At 41.9% G+C, this 15633-nt stretch overlaps 1 protein-coding gene across 8 annotated transcripts in view; it reads left to right on the top strand.

The window, feature by feature from the left end:
* The window catches only part of KLHL3 (kelch like family member 3), a 238159-nt gene that overhangs the window by 115167 nt on the left and 107359 nt on the right, over positions 1-15633 (top strand). For 2 of the 8 annotated variants that reach the window (XM_010971660.3, XM_074360725.1), the window contains exon 1: positions 12308-12771. The exons of the other annotated variants lie outside the window; for them this stretch is intronic. In XM_010971660.3, the coding sequence (XP_010969962.1) occupies positions 12716-12771 (56 nt within the window). In that variant the 5' untranslated portion in view covers positions 12308-12715. Of the gene's footprint in view, positions 1-12307; positions 12772-15633 lie in introns of those variants that run through there. 8 annotated transcript variants of the gene reach the window in all.

Raw genomic sequence — 15633 nt, 5'->3', positions numbered from 1 at the left:
AAGAAACATATACATGATGTTGAGGAGAGTAACTTCCAGTAGGAAGAAAGATCAAGACAAGCATTGTGGAGGATATAGCATTTGACTTTAAAAAAATTGGTCATGTAGAGAAGGTGTGGAGAGAAAGATGTAATTTCAGGTAGAGGTGCAAATAGGCAGAGATATGGAGCATAATACAGAAATGTATGCCTACGGTGTGCTGAACATTTTACTAAGTACCTTTACAAATATTCTCATTGGTTCCATTCAGTAACCATCTGCTTCACTTCACAGATAAGGTAGCTGAAGCTCATCTGAGAAAGGTTAAGTAACTTTCCAAGGCCACCCATCTGGTGAAATGATTGAGTTGGGAGTTGAATCCATGTCTTACTCCTTCCAGTGGTTAAACTCTTTCCACTAAATTTCATTTACAAATGAAACTTCCAAATACAAGTGGCTAATTTTTATGAAGTGTAAAGGAGAATTGTGGGAAATAAACTGGGAAAAGTTGCAACCATACTACTGAAGTATTTGAGTAGTCTTTTATCTGGCAGGCAATGGAAGTCACTGAAGGTTTTTGAGCAACAATAGTGGTAGACTAATTTAGAAAGATTAATCAGCACTGAGTAAAATAGATAGCATTTTAGTGATACTTCAGGTGGCAAGGCTGCTAAGGCAACTGATGTTAACCAGGTTAAGAAAATGAGAGCATAAACAGAGGTATTGCTGGAAATAGACTGAAAGGGAATTTGAGGAAAGTTGTGAAATCGTAATTGGCAATGATTGGATATGGTGGGGGGTGGGGGGTACGGAGGAGGGAGCAGTTGAATCAGAACTATAGTGTAATTTGGAGACTGGTGATGCCACCAGAAATGGGAAGAGGAGATTTAGAAGAAAGGTTTGAACATAGTTCAAGATGCTGGTTAGCACACTGAAGCATTGTGTCTTTTGCAGATTAGTTTGCAAAATGGTTACTGTGCTGAATATTCTCTTTTAGCGCTTCCTGATCTCATCTCCTTTATTCCTTGTTCTTTGTTCTTGGGAGATTGATTCTTAAAGAACTGCACATCTCTTCACTGGCTTCATGTTAGGTCTGGACAGTGGGAGAAACCAACAAGACATCTGGAGAGTGAGAGAAAGGTGAGGTCACATTATTGGTTCCCTCTGTCCCCCAAGTACACATACTCAGCAGTCAGGTTATCAGCTGCTACAGTTCTGTTCCAGTGGCCCTCTCGTACAGTTCTAGGTCTTTTCTGGCTTCTGGTAACTACTCCTTCCTAGTTCTGCTGCAGGCTCCCTTTTCCTAGCTCCAAGATGGTTCACTAAACCATGTTGATCTTCCTTAACTGTGCCCACACCCTTGTAAATAGTTCCTTTTATTAAAACTCTTCAATCACCCTGTTTGAATATGCCATCTGTTGTCATCTCTTTAGTGAAAAAAGATTTAATCCCTTCCACATTTTCTAATGACTTGATCTCCCAGACACCACCAAACTTGGAGAAGACCTAGCTAATTGCACTAAGCTACTCTCTCTGCCTGTCATGAGTTTTCCCATATGGTTTGAAATTCAGGGTCTCTGTTTCCTACTATGACAGGTTAAATTTATGACTCTTCTTCTTGAAGATTCAGCCAGAAATAAAGCCATGAACAAGATAGAAAAATCCTTGCCCTCAATTGAGCTTATATTTTAGTGGGGAGGGAAAGACAGAAACATGATAAACGACAGGGTGTGTTAGAAGATGAAGAGTGGCATGAGAAAATTAGGGTAAGGAGAGGGGAGTGCTGCAGGGCAGGATGTTTGTGAAGATAATGCAGTTTAAATCAGGGTGGGATGGGTAGGTTTCTCTGAGAATGTGACATCTGAACAAAGACTTGAGGGAAATGTGGGAGTGAGCAACTTAGGGGTTTAGGAGAAGAGCAAAATCCCTGAGGCAGGATTGTGCTGGGACTTTTGGAGGAAACGTAAGTTGTTCAAGGTGGCTGGAGCTGAGGGAAGAGGAGCAAAGGGATTGCTGATCACATCAGAAAGGGGCCAGATCATGTGGGGCTTTGCAAACTGTTGTAAGGAGTTTGGCTTTTACTGTTTGAATGGTGAACCATTTCAGGGTTTTGGCCAAGGAGTGTCATGATCTGCCTTGAATTTTAAAAGGTTCTCTGTGATTTTCTCTTTCTTAGGACAAAATTCCTATTCCTTTGGTATAATTGGTTTCGGTAAGGGTTTATAAGAAAAGCAATAAGAACAACTTGAATTAAGGTGTAAAAAACCCACAATCTCTATATGCCTATGCTTTTTTTGAGAGAGAGATTATTCTTTTTGGTCAGTCATTCTTTAATTGTCATGTGCTGTCTCCACAGGGGCCTCCTTGCAAGGTTGGTCCTTGTCTGGGCACTCGGATTTAGAGAGGGTTCCCACTGTTCCCTAACTCATAGGGGTGGTTCAGTGTGTCTAGACTGTGCAAACAATATGATTTATGCTAACCACCTTCTTCCTTCTGGGAGTCTGGAATTTTGATATGTGCGAGGCAGTGGGTACCTATAAACCTTGAGTCTTTGGGCAGAAACATCATACACAAGTGTATTCTGTGTGACCCTTCATGGTAGGGAGAGAGCATGAAGAGGCCTACACTTGGATTCCTCCAGACTCTGCCTGTGTCTTTTCCCCAAATGATCCCACTGTGTATCTTTGCTATGTGGCTGTCATGTCATAAACTTTAGCAGTGAGTACAACACTTAGCAGTGCTGAGTTCTGTGAGTTCTTTTTAGCTCATCTCTGAACCTGGTGTTGGTCTTGGGAACTCCTAAAATAGCTAACTCTTTTTGTTTGTTTGTTTGTTTGTTGTTAATGTAACCAAATTAATTGGAAAACATCAGGTTGTGGGTAGAAGGTGCAGTTTGGAAAAGCAATCACATTGGTCAGCCAGCTCTGTGACTGGTGGAGAGCTCTTCTGAGCAGTCTCTGCTTTGTTAATTCCTTTCATTTTTCCAAAAGCTCTAGGTCTTTTCATTGTTGCAGCTTCTAGTAGTTTTGGAGCAGTTTCTAGCAGTTTTAAGCATGTGGAGACTCAGTGTCATCATGTAAATCCTTTGTAAGCAAGTTTCTAAAAAGGACTGCCTTGTTAGATTTTTTTTAAAATGATCGAAGTGAAGGCAGTTGTTGACATAGGCGCCATGAATAATTCCCTTAGGGAGATAGGGAATCTAACTACTAGAAGTGACAGCATCTGATAACAGGTGTAGGTATGTCAGTAGTAGGAGGATCACACTGTGTTTGTTTGTAAACTCTGCAGTGAAATGTGTGGCAAGCTAGTCTGATTTAATTACTTCATAGTACTCCCCTGAGAAGGAAATTTTTTCTTTTCTGATGTGTAATAAGATTTTGTTACAGAGAAGATGAGACTTGGGTCACAGAAGGGAGATTGTGGCAAAAATGCCCATTTGACATGTCTCTTCTGAATTTCTACTTATTGCTGACTTCAGAGTCACAGCCAGTTCCCTTCAAGTCTCTGGATCCATATATCCATGAGCTTGAGGCCTTTATCTTCCATTGGTGGAACTCTTTGTTTGCTTCTCTCCAATGGATTTTAATCACAGTTTTGTACTTTTTAAACTGAAACTGCATACAGTAACTTCTCCATTAGACTGGAAAAGATGATGAGTGAGGAGGGTAAATATGGACTTACTTAGTAAGAACCACTGAAGTATCTACGCCTTGGCTCTAGGACTCCCATACTAGGAATTTAACTCAAGAAATCAATTCAATGAAAGGCTAATAACAGTCATTGCACAAAGACAGTCATTATAATACCTATAGCAAGAGATTGGAAACTATAAATGTCAAACATTAGGGAAATGTTTACTAAATTATGCTCTGTGAAAAGGTGGAATATTAAAAATCCAGTGTCCATCTACAGGTGAATGGACAAACAATGTAGTGTTGCATATACAATGTTATTCAGCCATGAAAAGGAATGAAATTCTGTTACATACTACAACATGGATAAACCTTAAAAACATTATGCTGAGTGACATAAGCTAGACACAAAAGGACAAATATTGTATGATTGCACTTATATAAGGAATCTAGAAAAGGCAAATTCATAGAGACAGAAAGTAAAATATTGGTTACCTGGGGCTTAGGGAAAGAGGGAATGGAAAGTTACTGTTTACTGGGTACAGAGTTTCTTTGAGGATGATGAAAAAGTTCTGAGGTGGATTGTGGTGATGGTTCCATGCATTGTGAATATACTGAATACCACTGAATTGTGCACTTAAAAATGATAAATTTTGCATATATTCTACCATAATATAAATTATAATAAAATATGTAATAATAATATGTATTTATTATAGTACAATGTGTAAATACATTGATAATGGAATTAAATAGACCTTTAAAATTATTTTTTGAAATTTTAAATGAAGTCCTGAGATATTGAAATTATCTGGTTACTACTATTTACAGTTATAAATACTCTTTTTAAAGCTCAACAAAATTATTTACTAAATTCACAACTTTATTTCTACTCCTTACGTCCTACTCCCTTCTTCCCTCAAACTGGAAGCTGTTTCTTCTTCCCCTGAGTTCCCATAGTAGCTTTTCTTCACTTCTTTTATCTTTTTTTTTTTACATCATTATTCATATGTGTCCATGAGCATTTTCTCAGTTTGTAAGCTCATTGTCATACTGCTCATATAGAATTTATATGATAGCTTCCTGGTACAGCCCATCACATAGACAAAGATATTCAGTGAGACTGAATTATAAGCATACAGTTGTATGAAAGCAGAGAGTGACCAAAAAGTCTGTGCATACTCTTTTATGGGTTTTATATTAACTGTGTGCCTGCCTCACTTCTCTGTACCTACTAGATGTGCAGACCTGGCCTCACCCACATACACATCACTGTATTCTTGCTTGACTTTGGAGCTGTGTCTCATCTATATTTCGCCTTTTCATGTAGAACAGCCCAGCTTTCTTTGTACCCATAAAGGAAAGAACTAGAGAGGTGAGATAGAGACAGCCGATGGAGGACCGATGCAGTCAATTTAAAGTTGCAAGTACCTATGAAAACGTTGTAAGTAGGAATTAATCTTTCTTTCTTTCTTTCTTCCTTCCTTCCTCCCTCCCTCCCTTCCTTCCTCCCTCCTTTTCTTTCCTTTCTTTTCTTTTCCTTCCCTTCCCTTCTCCCTTCTCCCTTCTCTCCTCTCCTCCCCTCCCCTCTCCTCCCCTCTCCTCCCCTCCCCTCTCCTCCCCTCTCCTCTCCTCTCCTCTCCTCTCCTCTCCTCTCTCCTCTCCTCTCCTCTCCTCCTCTCCTCTCCACTCCTCTCCTCTCCTCTCCTCTCTTCTCCTCTCTTCTCTTCTCCTCTCTTCTCTTCTCTTCTCTTCTCTTCTCTTCTCTTCTCTTCTCTTCTCTTCTCTTCTCTTCTCTTCTCTTCTCTTCTCCTCTCATTCTTGAGTGGAATGTTCTATGGAGGAAGCTGATTTTTTCCCCTTCCAAAACCATTGGTGTAGTAATGAGATTTTGCTTTTCTTATGAAGAGATGCATATATCTACCAGCAGAGGGCACCGGTTGCAGGTTGAAGGCAATGTACTGGCCTGTGTGAAGCACCCTGCTTGCTGGTATAGTTGGTCTGTCTTTTCTTTGCTTCACCTAGGGTCCAGTGGTGTGCCTCCAGCTTTCCCCAGGAGCAGTCTTTGGCAACCTTGGTTGGTAAGCTGGGGGTCCAGAGGAGTCCACGGGTAAGGACTTTATAATAGTAGGTGATAATAGTGGGTGTTGGAAGCCTTGTATGCCAGCCTGTGTTAATATCTTTAGGGGTTCAAATGCTGTTATTTCCCATCTTCAAGTGAGGTGGAGAGGGCATTTAGCCAGACATCTGAGGATCTGGTCCCACACCCAACTCGCTGAATGATCTTGAACCCATTGCTTTCTCTCTCTCAGCCAGTTGGCTTATCTCTGAAATGAAAGTAGTACTGTAAAGGTAGTGCCTGCCAAGCACAGTAGTAAGTAGTGGGTTCTGAGGTCAGGAAGACCTTTGGGGCTGTGGTCAAGTCATTTAACTCTCAGAACCTCCCTTTCCTCACGCTACTTTCTTTTCTTTTCCTTTCCTTTTTCTTTTCTTTTTCCTTCCGTCCTTCCTTCTTCTTTCTCTATCTTTCCCTCCTTCCCTTCCTTCCTTCCTCTCTCCCTCCATTTTTCTCTTCCTCCCTCTCTCCCTTCTTTCTTTCCATTCTAGTTCAGCTTATAGTTATTGGATAACTTTTGAAAAGAAAAAAACATGTTTTCTTTTTTACCTTTTGACCTCCTTCACACTTTTCTCCCTCCCCTACCACCCTGCCTCTGGCAACCACCAATCTGTTTTCTGTATCTATGAGATTGGGGTTTTTTTAGTTTAAAACTTTTTTTTTTTTTAGATTCCACATATATGACAGATTATATAGCATTTGTCTTTTTCTGCCTGACTTATTACACTTAGCATAATGCCCTCAAGGTCCATTCATATTGTCACAAATGCCACAATTTCCTTCTTTCTTATGGCTGAATAATATTCCTCTGTGTGTGTGTGTGTGTCTGTGTGTGTGTGTGTGTGTGTGTGTATTATCTTCCTTATCCATTCATCCATTGCTAGACATTTGGGTTGTTTCCATATCATGGCTATTGTAAATAATACTGCAGTGAACATGGGGCTACATACTTCTTTTTGAGTTAGTGTTTTCATTTTCTTCAGTGGAATTGCTGGATCATGTGGTAGTTCTGTTTTTAATTTTTCAAGGAATCTCCGTATATTTTCCATAGTGGCTGCACCAATTTAAATTCCCACCAATGGTGCACAGGGTTTCCCTTTTTTTTTTCACATCCTAACCAACATTTGTTATTTCTTGTCCTTTTGATAATAGGTATTCTAACAGGTGTGAAGTGATATCTCACTGTGGTTCTCCTTTGAATTTCCCTAATGATTAGTGGTGGTGAGCACCTTTTCATTTACCTCTTGGCTATTTGTGTGTCTATTTTGGAGAATATCCACTCAGATCCTCTGCCTACTTTTCAGTTAGATTGTTTTTTTGCTATTGAGTTGTATGAGGTTCTTTATATATTTTGGATCTTTGGATCTACTCTTTAGGTTGCTTTTTTATTTTGTTGATGGTTTCCTTTGCTGTGCAGAAGCTTTTCAGTTTGATATAGTCCACTTGTTTATTTTTGCTTTTGCTGCCTTTGCTTTTTCCTGTGTTTTTTGGTTCTTTTGTCATAAATTAATTGACCATCTATGTATGGGTTTATTTCTGGGCTCTGTATTCTGTTTCACTCTATGTATCTGTTTTTATGCCAATATCATAAATGTTTTAATTACTATAGCTTTGTAATATAGTTTGAAACCAAAGAGTATGATGCCTTGGCTTTTTCCTTCTTTCTCAAGATTGCTTTGGATACTTGGAGTTTTTTGTAATTCCATACAAATTTTAGGATTACTTGTTCTATTTATTTGAAAAACCCATTGAAATTTTGACAGAGAGTACATTGAATACGTAGATTGCTTCGGGTAGTATGAACATTTTAACAGTATTGATTCTTCCAATCCATAAGCATGGAATATATTTCCATTTATTTGTGGCTTTTCCAATTTCTTTGATTAATGTTTCATTGTTTTGAATATACAAGTCTTTCACCTCCTTGGTTAAATTTATTCCTGGATATTTTGGCTTTTTTGGATGTAATTGTAATGTGTTAGTTTTCTGTATTTCTCTTTCTGATACTTCATTATTAGTGTATAGAAACACAGCAGATTTTTTTGTATATTGATTTTGTGTCCTGAAACTTTACTGTATTTGTTAATTAGTTCTAGCAGAGGAGAGAACTCTACTAAACTCATTTTATAAGGCCACCATTATCCTGTTACCAAAACCAAACAAGGATGCTGCAAGAAAAAAAAATTACAGTTCAATAATCCTGATGAACCTAGATGCAAAAATCCTCAACAAAATATTAATAAACTGAGTTAATACATTAAAAGGATCATACACCATGATCAAGTGGGATTTATTCCAGGGTTGCTAGGGTAGTTCAATATCTGCAAATCAATCAATGTGATACACTGCATTAGCAACATGAAGTGTAAAAATTATATGATTGTCTCAGTAGAAGCATAAAAAGCATTTGACAGAATTCAGCATCCATTTATGACAAAAACTCTCGACAAAGTGATTACAGACAGAACGTATCTTAGCATAATAAAGGCAATATATGCCAAGTCCGCAGCTAATATACTCAGTGGTGAAAGGCTGAAAACTTTTCCTCTAAGATCAGGGAAATGGAAGGATGCCCACTTTTGCATCATAATATTGGAAGTCTTAGAACAATTAGGCAAGAAAAAGAAGTAAAGCATCCAAATTGGAAAGGAAGAAGAAAAATGATCACTATTTGCAGATGACATGATATTATATATAGAAAACCCTAAAGACGCTGTCAAAAAACTGTCAGAACTAATAAATGAATTCAGTAAAGTTGTAGGTACAAAATCAATGTACAAAAATCTGTTGCATTTCTATACTTCTCACGTTTAAAACAGGGCTAATCTTCCCTGCTTATAGGGTTTTTGTGAGGACTAAACGAGAGGGGTACATGGCAAGTCCTGAGTACAAAGTCTGGCCCACAGTAAATAGTCAGGGGATGAGAGCTGTTATTCCTCTTCAAGGGATGTTATCTTAAGTCCAAGGAGATGAGGGACGTGAGGCACTTTATGAGCTTTCAAGTGCGACACAAATGCCACGGGTGATTATCCTTTTGAATCTGCTCAGGAGTCCTGAGGGAAGCCAGGCATTACTCTGGATAAGATGCTGTTCTCTTTACCTTTTGACTTTTTTGGGCCGCAAGTTCCTTTTCATTTTCTGCCTGGCTTCCTGTGCTGGGGGCCCTCTAAGCAGAGAGAGGAGAATCTACTCATTGAGTGGTCCGGAATCTGAAAGGAAGTGTTGGTGATACAGGTATGGGTAGGCCTTAATTTAGTTCTGGTCTTGCTTAGTCCCTGGTGACCTCTTGGTAATAGTGACCACAGAAGATGTGGAAATGGCTCCAGGAGAGGCCCAGGGCTGTACTTCTTGCACAAGGTACCCTGACTGACTTTATTCTTGACCTTGAAACCAAGGACTCACAGAGCTATAGTTTGATAACATTGGCATAGGCAATGCGAATAATAACTACTAATAGTTTCTCAGTGCTTATTACAGGCCAGGCTCTCTGCTAAATGCTTGTTATTCTTTAACCTTAAAACCTAAAAACCTTGGGAGGTAGGTACTATTATTATCTTCCTTATACAGATGAGGAAATTGAGACTTGTAAAGTACCTTGCTTAGGGTCATGTTTCTCGTAAGTATACACAGACCCTGGTCTGTCTGATTCTCATGGTCTGCGCTCTTTTCATTGTGGTCTTTGCACTCAGCTATGCATTAGAGTCACCTATGAAGTTCATTAAAATTCCTGCTCGTTGGACCCTTAATGCTATATGTGTGAGGTGGAGCCTGGCCCAGTAGTGTTTTCATTCTTCCAGATTTATTGAGGTATAATTTATGTAAAATAAAATTCACTCACTATATGTGTCTAGTGTGATAAAATGTAGTAGTTGTATAAAATTATGTAAGTGTCATCACACTCAAGATATGGAACATTGTCATAACCCTAGAAAGTTTCTTTGTGCCTTTTGATTGCTGATGCCTGTGATTTTAACCAGCTTGGCAGGCGGTCCTGATGCACCGCTGTGTGTTATGGTGCCTGCAGATGTGAGGAACTGAAGATGTGGAGAAGGAGGATAAAAGCAAGAATAGAAGGAAAAGATGCATAAAAGGAAGAAAGACTGATCTCGCTGTCTCCAGATAAGCTGTGCTGTATAGTCTCCTTGTGGAGAGTTGGAGTGTGGAGAAGAGAACACTCTAGACCAAACCCACTTAAAAAAACTACAAAGATTCTTCTGACATGGTTTCTTCTTAAGCCACATAGAGCTGGAGGATTCTGAAGTTCAAGTCTGTGTACATGGCTGGGTGAATTGCTTTGGGATGGAGAAGTGAGGCCCCTAGGTACAGTGGGTAAGCTGTGGGAGAAGCTTTGGGTACAGGGAGGAGGGTGGCAAGGGGGTCAGACACTACAGCTGGGAGTTCCAAGGATGGGACCCCTTCTTCCGGGCAGACTCTGGTTCTGTGGACTTTCCTCTATTGCGAGAATCTAAAAGCAACTCTCCTTAATCTGAAGTCCAGTCAGGGAAAGTTAGCCTCTGGCGAGCCAGTTCAGGCTGTGGCCCAGAGAACATTTGGATATTAAGGTAGAAAATGTGAAGTGTAGCTCTGATAGTAGGGGAGATTAGGGTGGCAACTTTGCCCCGGGAGTCTGGAGACTTTTGAGTCTGGGCTCAGCTCTGGCCCTGGTTTTGCGAGGTGGCCTTTCTTTTCTTGATGTCCTTCTCTGAGTAGTCTCTGTTCTGCTTACTTGTGGGGAGAGTGAGTAGGGAGTACAGCGTCCAGGTGATAGCAGTATGGTTTCAACACATACACTGTAGTGACATTGGTTAGCACTGCACAAATAGGATGCGGAGGAAATTCTGTAAAAATTTTATACTGCCTCTCAGTAGTTGTGTGTTGAAACCTGAATATGCTCAGCCCTTCAGTATTTCCTTTTCTGACCTTTTGTTAAATTTCTGTCTGGTGTGTTAGATGTGACACTTCTCTGGTTTCCTATATGGTGAAGTTGTGAGTGAGGGTATGGCGTTGTGAGAGACTCATCTTATTCTCATGTCCTGTCTATGAATCACCCACTTGTCTTCCTGGTGAATGTCTGAACTCTGGCACGAAGTCTGGGATTCAGTTTCCTTGTTTGTGATGTTCAGCTTCTGGTCCCTGTGATTCACTTCTAGAGGAAATATCTGGAGCAGAGCCATGGGGCTGATTAGGAAAGGAAGGGACAGAGAGGGAGAAAGATATGAGGGGTGTTGTTGTGAAAGGAGGAAGCAGTGATACAGGGCTGTAGGGTGTAAATAAAATCACCTGGGCCTCTTACTTAAGAAAGAGTGAGTTGGGTAACAACCTAACGACCTCATCTAAGAGGACATTGTAGTGTCGGGGGTAGGGGGTAATCTTTGAGAGTAACATGCTAGCCAGTTTGAGTTCAGGGGACTGTATAAAGTTTAAGTTATTCTTAGTTTCTATCACCTCAGTGTCCTTCCTGCCTCCCTGTGGTCTCGGGGTTTTGAGGCAGTGAAGAAATTTAACAGATTGGAATTATAACTATAATAGATTCACTGAGCATCCCTCATACTTTCACATTAATCATGTTATCCTCCCTAAAGACCCCTCAAAATTAAAGTCCAGTAAACATTTAACAATCTTACAGGGTAATCTAATGAGAAGAAAACTGGAACATTTAAGACGTTTTTAGAATCATGTGATTTTAGCGCTGAAAGGGTCTCTAGATTGTCTGGTCTGACCCTGTGTTACGGATGAGGGGCTGAGGTCCAGAGTTGGGAAAAGACTGACTGAAAGTCATTCAACCAGCTAGTGGTAGTAAGTATGGGTCCTGAAACGCACAGATGTGACACACAGGGTTCCTGGATTAGAGATACTCACGTATGATTTTTCTGAGGCATCAAGGAACTTCCATTTTTTTGGTGGCTAATCAAACACCAGTGGCTGATTGCCCCAGTTACCTCTATTCCCCTTGACTGTGGTGGCTATGAGAAGCAGGCTGGCCTCCAGCCTGTCCCAAGATGATGTTTTAGCATTAGGGTGGTCTAAATTGTGGCTCAACAGCTGGAGATTATATGTGGGAGGTCTTTGGCTGGAGATGGGGATTCAGTGGGAGACTAAATGGTTGGGGCCACAGCTTAAGTCAAATTTCAGCACAGCAGACTTTAGGAAGATATTTTAGGATTGTGCTTTGAAGTTTGTGGTCTTTCATTATGGCCTCAGGAAATAAATGTATGTAGTATCCATTGTGATGGCTTTACTGCAGTTTCATTTCTTGCAGTAGAATAGTGTTCGTTTCAGTTTTACCTATTTCTACTAGTTCTCTTTTTCTGATTTTTCTCTGCATTCTTCTCAGTTCTGTTAGGCTCTTTCCCCCTAACTTTTCTCTGTCTATCAGACTCACAGAGCTACTATAGATTTTGGGAGGAGCAATGGGAACATGAGCTATGACCTACAAGTCAATTTCCCCAGGTGGATAAACTCCACTGTAAGCCACAAAGGGGCCTCCTCATTCCAGCAATCTGGCCAGGCTGACAGGCTCACAGCCTATGGGGGCAGGGGAGGAAGGTGGGGGCTGGTATTTCTTGGGTTAGTGAGGAACTGCCTGAGCCTTTGGAATCCAGGCAGAGGAGATGGGAGCCCCTGGAGTAGGCTAGTCGCTTGGGCTGGGAATGCCTGGGCATATGTGGAAGCGACTGGAAAGGTGGCACTGCACTTGGGTCTCCAGAGCTGCGCTGTTCCTAGGAGACGGAGGAGCAGCAAGCCCGTGGGGGAGGGGGAGCAAGTGGGTTGCTGCTTTTAGCAGCTGAAAGGGCTGCAGGGAGCTCTGGGTAAGACATTTTCTGCTGCTGCTGCTGCTTCTGCGGTAGAAGCGGCCACGAGTAAGTCATAGGAAGGAGTGTTGAGAGGGAGGAGGCTTCATCTGCAGCCATGCTGAATCACTGTTGCTGATCAGATCTCTCGCTGGTTGGCTGGGAGGACTGAGAACAGAGCTAGGATCCTCCAGTGCATGCACAGCTCAGCCGCTGCCACCCCAGCTGGGCCTCGCACAATGGAGGGTGAAAGGTATGTATGTATCAGTGTGTGTGTGTGTGTGTGTGTGTGTGTGTGTGTGTGTGTGTTCGTGTGTTCGCGTGCTCGCGGTGCAGCTTTTGTGTTTGTGTTGGTTAGGCAGGGTCGGAAGACCTGGCTACTGATGGATCCCAGTGGGCGGCAGAGAAGCTGGGAAGCCCCTTTCCCCAGGGATCTGGCTTCCGCAAAGGCGGGTCTGGGTTTGCTGGGCAGTAGAGCACCCTGAGAGAAGGGACTTCCTGGCTGGTGTTTGGAAATAGTTTCAGCATGGACTGAATCAGGATCGCCTTTCTCAGGCTGTTTCAAGGAGGCGTTTCCCTTTCCTGGCTACTTTCCCAGGTGGTTTTTCTTTGGTAGGGGCTTTTTGATGTCATAGCAGGGATGGCCTGGCAGAGACAGCTTGCATTTTCACTCTGAAGTGCTCAAATCCTCAGCAAGTATGCTGTGCTGATGTCTTTCCTAAAAGTGTGTGTGTGTGGTGTGTGTGTGTGTGTCTGTCTGTCTGTCTGTGTGTATACCTGTATACCCACAGAAGTTCAAGTAAGAAGGAGAGAAATCCATTCAGGTGACACTTGCTCTGAACTGCTTTTCATTTGCGTTGAAAAGTTTATGAATGATACTGGAAGTTATATTCTCTAGAGAAATTCTTGCTCCTACCATCAGGGGTTTCTTATGAAAAAGAAATGAACAGAAAGGAATTGAAGTACTTCTGTTGCTCTGGATCTAACTAGCGAGGGATTGTTCCCTGGCAGGTGCATGTATTTTAATACATTTTAAACTGTTATCTGAGGATCTGATTCTTTCATTGTGAAGATAATCAGTGCAGTGCAGGGGCAGGTCTTTCCTCTGTTTGCTAAAACGTCTCCTGTTCATTCTGTGGGTCTGCGGCTGGGTGAGAATCAGGCTTGCCATTTTCCTTGAGTTGGGAAGACTACAGGAGAGGTCAGGCCATGGCAGTGGACTGCTAGGGAGGGAGGGCAGCTGCTCTGAGTTGCTGGTTTGATTCAGATGGTAACCAGCTGGTTATATGATAACAGGTTCAACTAAGTCAACACTGTCTGGAGAGTACCTCCGTGAATGTGAGCACTTTCCTTTGCATGGACTGTTTCAGTTCTTGCATCTCATGGGGTCGAATGATGTCATCAAACATCTCTAGACCCCTTTAGACCTGGCATGATTGCTTAGTGTCCTCTTGTCTGAAGAGGACCCAGGGACTATGTTTCTTGATGTGACTCCCATAGGAAGAGTCTGGGACTTTTTAGATGGAGAGTGCTGCTGGTACAGCCTCTCCTTGAGTGCCCTTTGCAACAGCAGCTTGGTGTTGGACTCCACGTGGCCTGCTGGGCAACGGACCATCTGAAAGCCTGCTTCCTTGGGGCAGAGGTAGGCAGTGTGCTTACCTTCTCCTACTGATCTGGTAGCTAACAGAAAGGCAGGGGTGATTGAATGGAAGTCTAGAGATTCTGGACCAGGCCTATTTGCTTTCACATTGGGGCTGAAAGGTCCACATGAAACTAGCAGCAGCAGATCCAAGCATTTTGGGGTACGTATTATGTTTCCAGTTCTGTATTCAGAAATATAATGAGTCCTTGCCCCCAGGAGTTCTTCAGTGCCTCTCATCTGGGATGACTGATGTCTTTGTGTTACAACACCCAGTTTGTACACATGTTCTTTTGCTTTTCCTCTACTAAAGGCAGAGAAATCCAAACCAAGTGATTTCCAGTGTTCACTGGGTCACCAAGCTCACTACCTTTTGTTCCCAGTGTACCCTTCCAGGCATTCAAGTCTTCTGAAGTCTGGCTCCAGGCTCCATCCCCACCACTCACCTATCCCCCTACCCCTACCGAGAGATCTCTGGGTCTCTTGTGATCACCCATCCTGTATACTACTCCATCCAGCCTCATCCTTAGCTTCTGGAGTTCCTTTTGCCTGGAATGCCTTTCCTTTCCACTTTCCCAAACGTTATTCATCTATCAAGGCTGTTTTAAAATTCTACTTTGTCTTGGAAACCTAAGCTCTTCTAGTCCTGGCTGATGTCCTTCCTAATTCCAATACCTCTAGTTTGTGTCTCATAATTGGGTGCTGAATGATAGGCCCAACCCACCAGATGTTTTTGTGCTTTTGTTTCATATATCTCATAAGTCCCCAAACTTGGAGATAGGTCCTCAGAGGCAAGGATGGTGCTTGTACTTCTGGATACTCCGCATAACTGCTGTGTGGCTGCACACATAGTAGGTGCTAGATAGTTATTTGCTGATTAGCTGATAACTTTTCTGGGAAGCTCTGATAAGTAAAAAGAAAGTAGGCCAATAGGTTCATCCTTGGATATCAGCCTTTTTATCTCAGCACGGGTAATTGACCCCATGGAATGCTTTGAGGTAGGGGCAGAAGAGGGGGAAGTAGCCTTGTTTCACAAGTTTCCTGGGAAACCCAGGGCCAGAGAAGCTGAGTGACTGGCCTGGGATCACATGTCAGACCTTCAGAGACTGGAGGGATCCTGAATCTGGTGCTTGTTCCACACTTAACCCACTGAAGTTTAATTGGGGCTGTTTTTAAGCATTAAAAAAATTTCAGCCAAGAGATTCCTAATGAACAATTTTCTTTCTTTGCCATGGGGGTATGAAAATAACTTCTACCTTGAAAGGCTGTTAATTAAAGCATGAGCTTTGGGGTAACATAGACCTTGCAGTGAATCTCCTTTGTAAACTGTATGACCTTGAGTTTGTCACAGTTTTTCAGAATTAGGTGTTCTTTTCAATGCAAAGGCAGTACCCACAGTATCTGTATCTCAGAGTTGTGAAGATCAAATGAGACAGTGTGTATAAAGCACCTAGTAAGTGTTTCTGACGCAGAATA

The sequence above is a fragment of the Camelus bactrianus genome, chromosome 3, assembly GCF_048773025.1.
Source record: "Camelus bactrianus isolate YW-2024 breed Bactrian camel chromosome 3, ASM4877302v1, whole genome shotgun sequence".
Lineage (NCBI taxonomy): Eukaryota > Metazoa > Chordata > Mammalia > Artiodactyla > Camelidae > Camelus > Camelus bactrianus.
The sequence above is the reverse complement of the archived record's forward strand: the minus strand, read 5'-3'. Positions and strand labels throughout refer to the sequence as shown.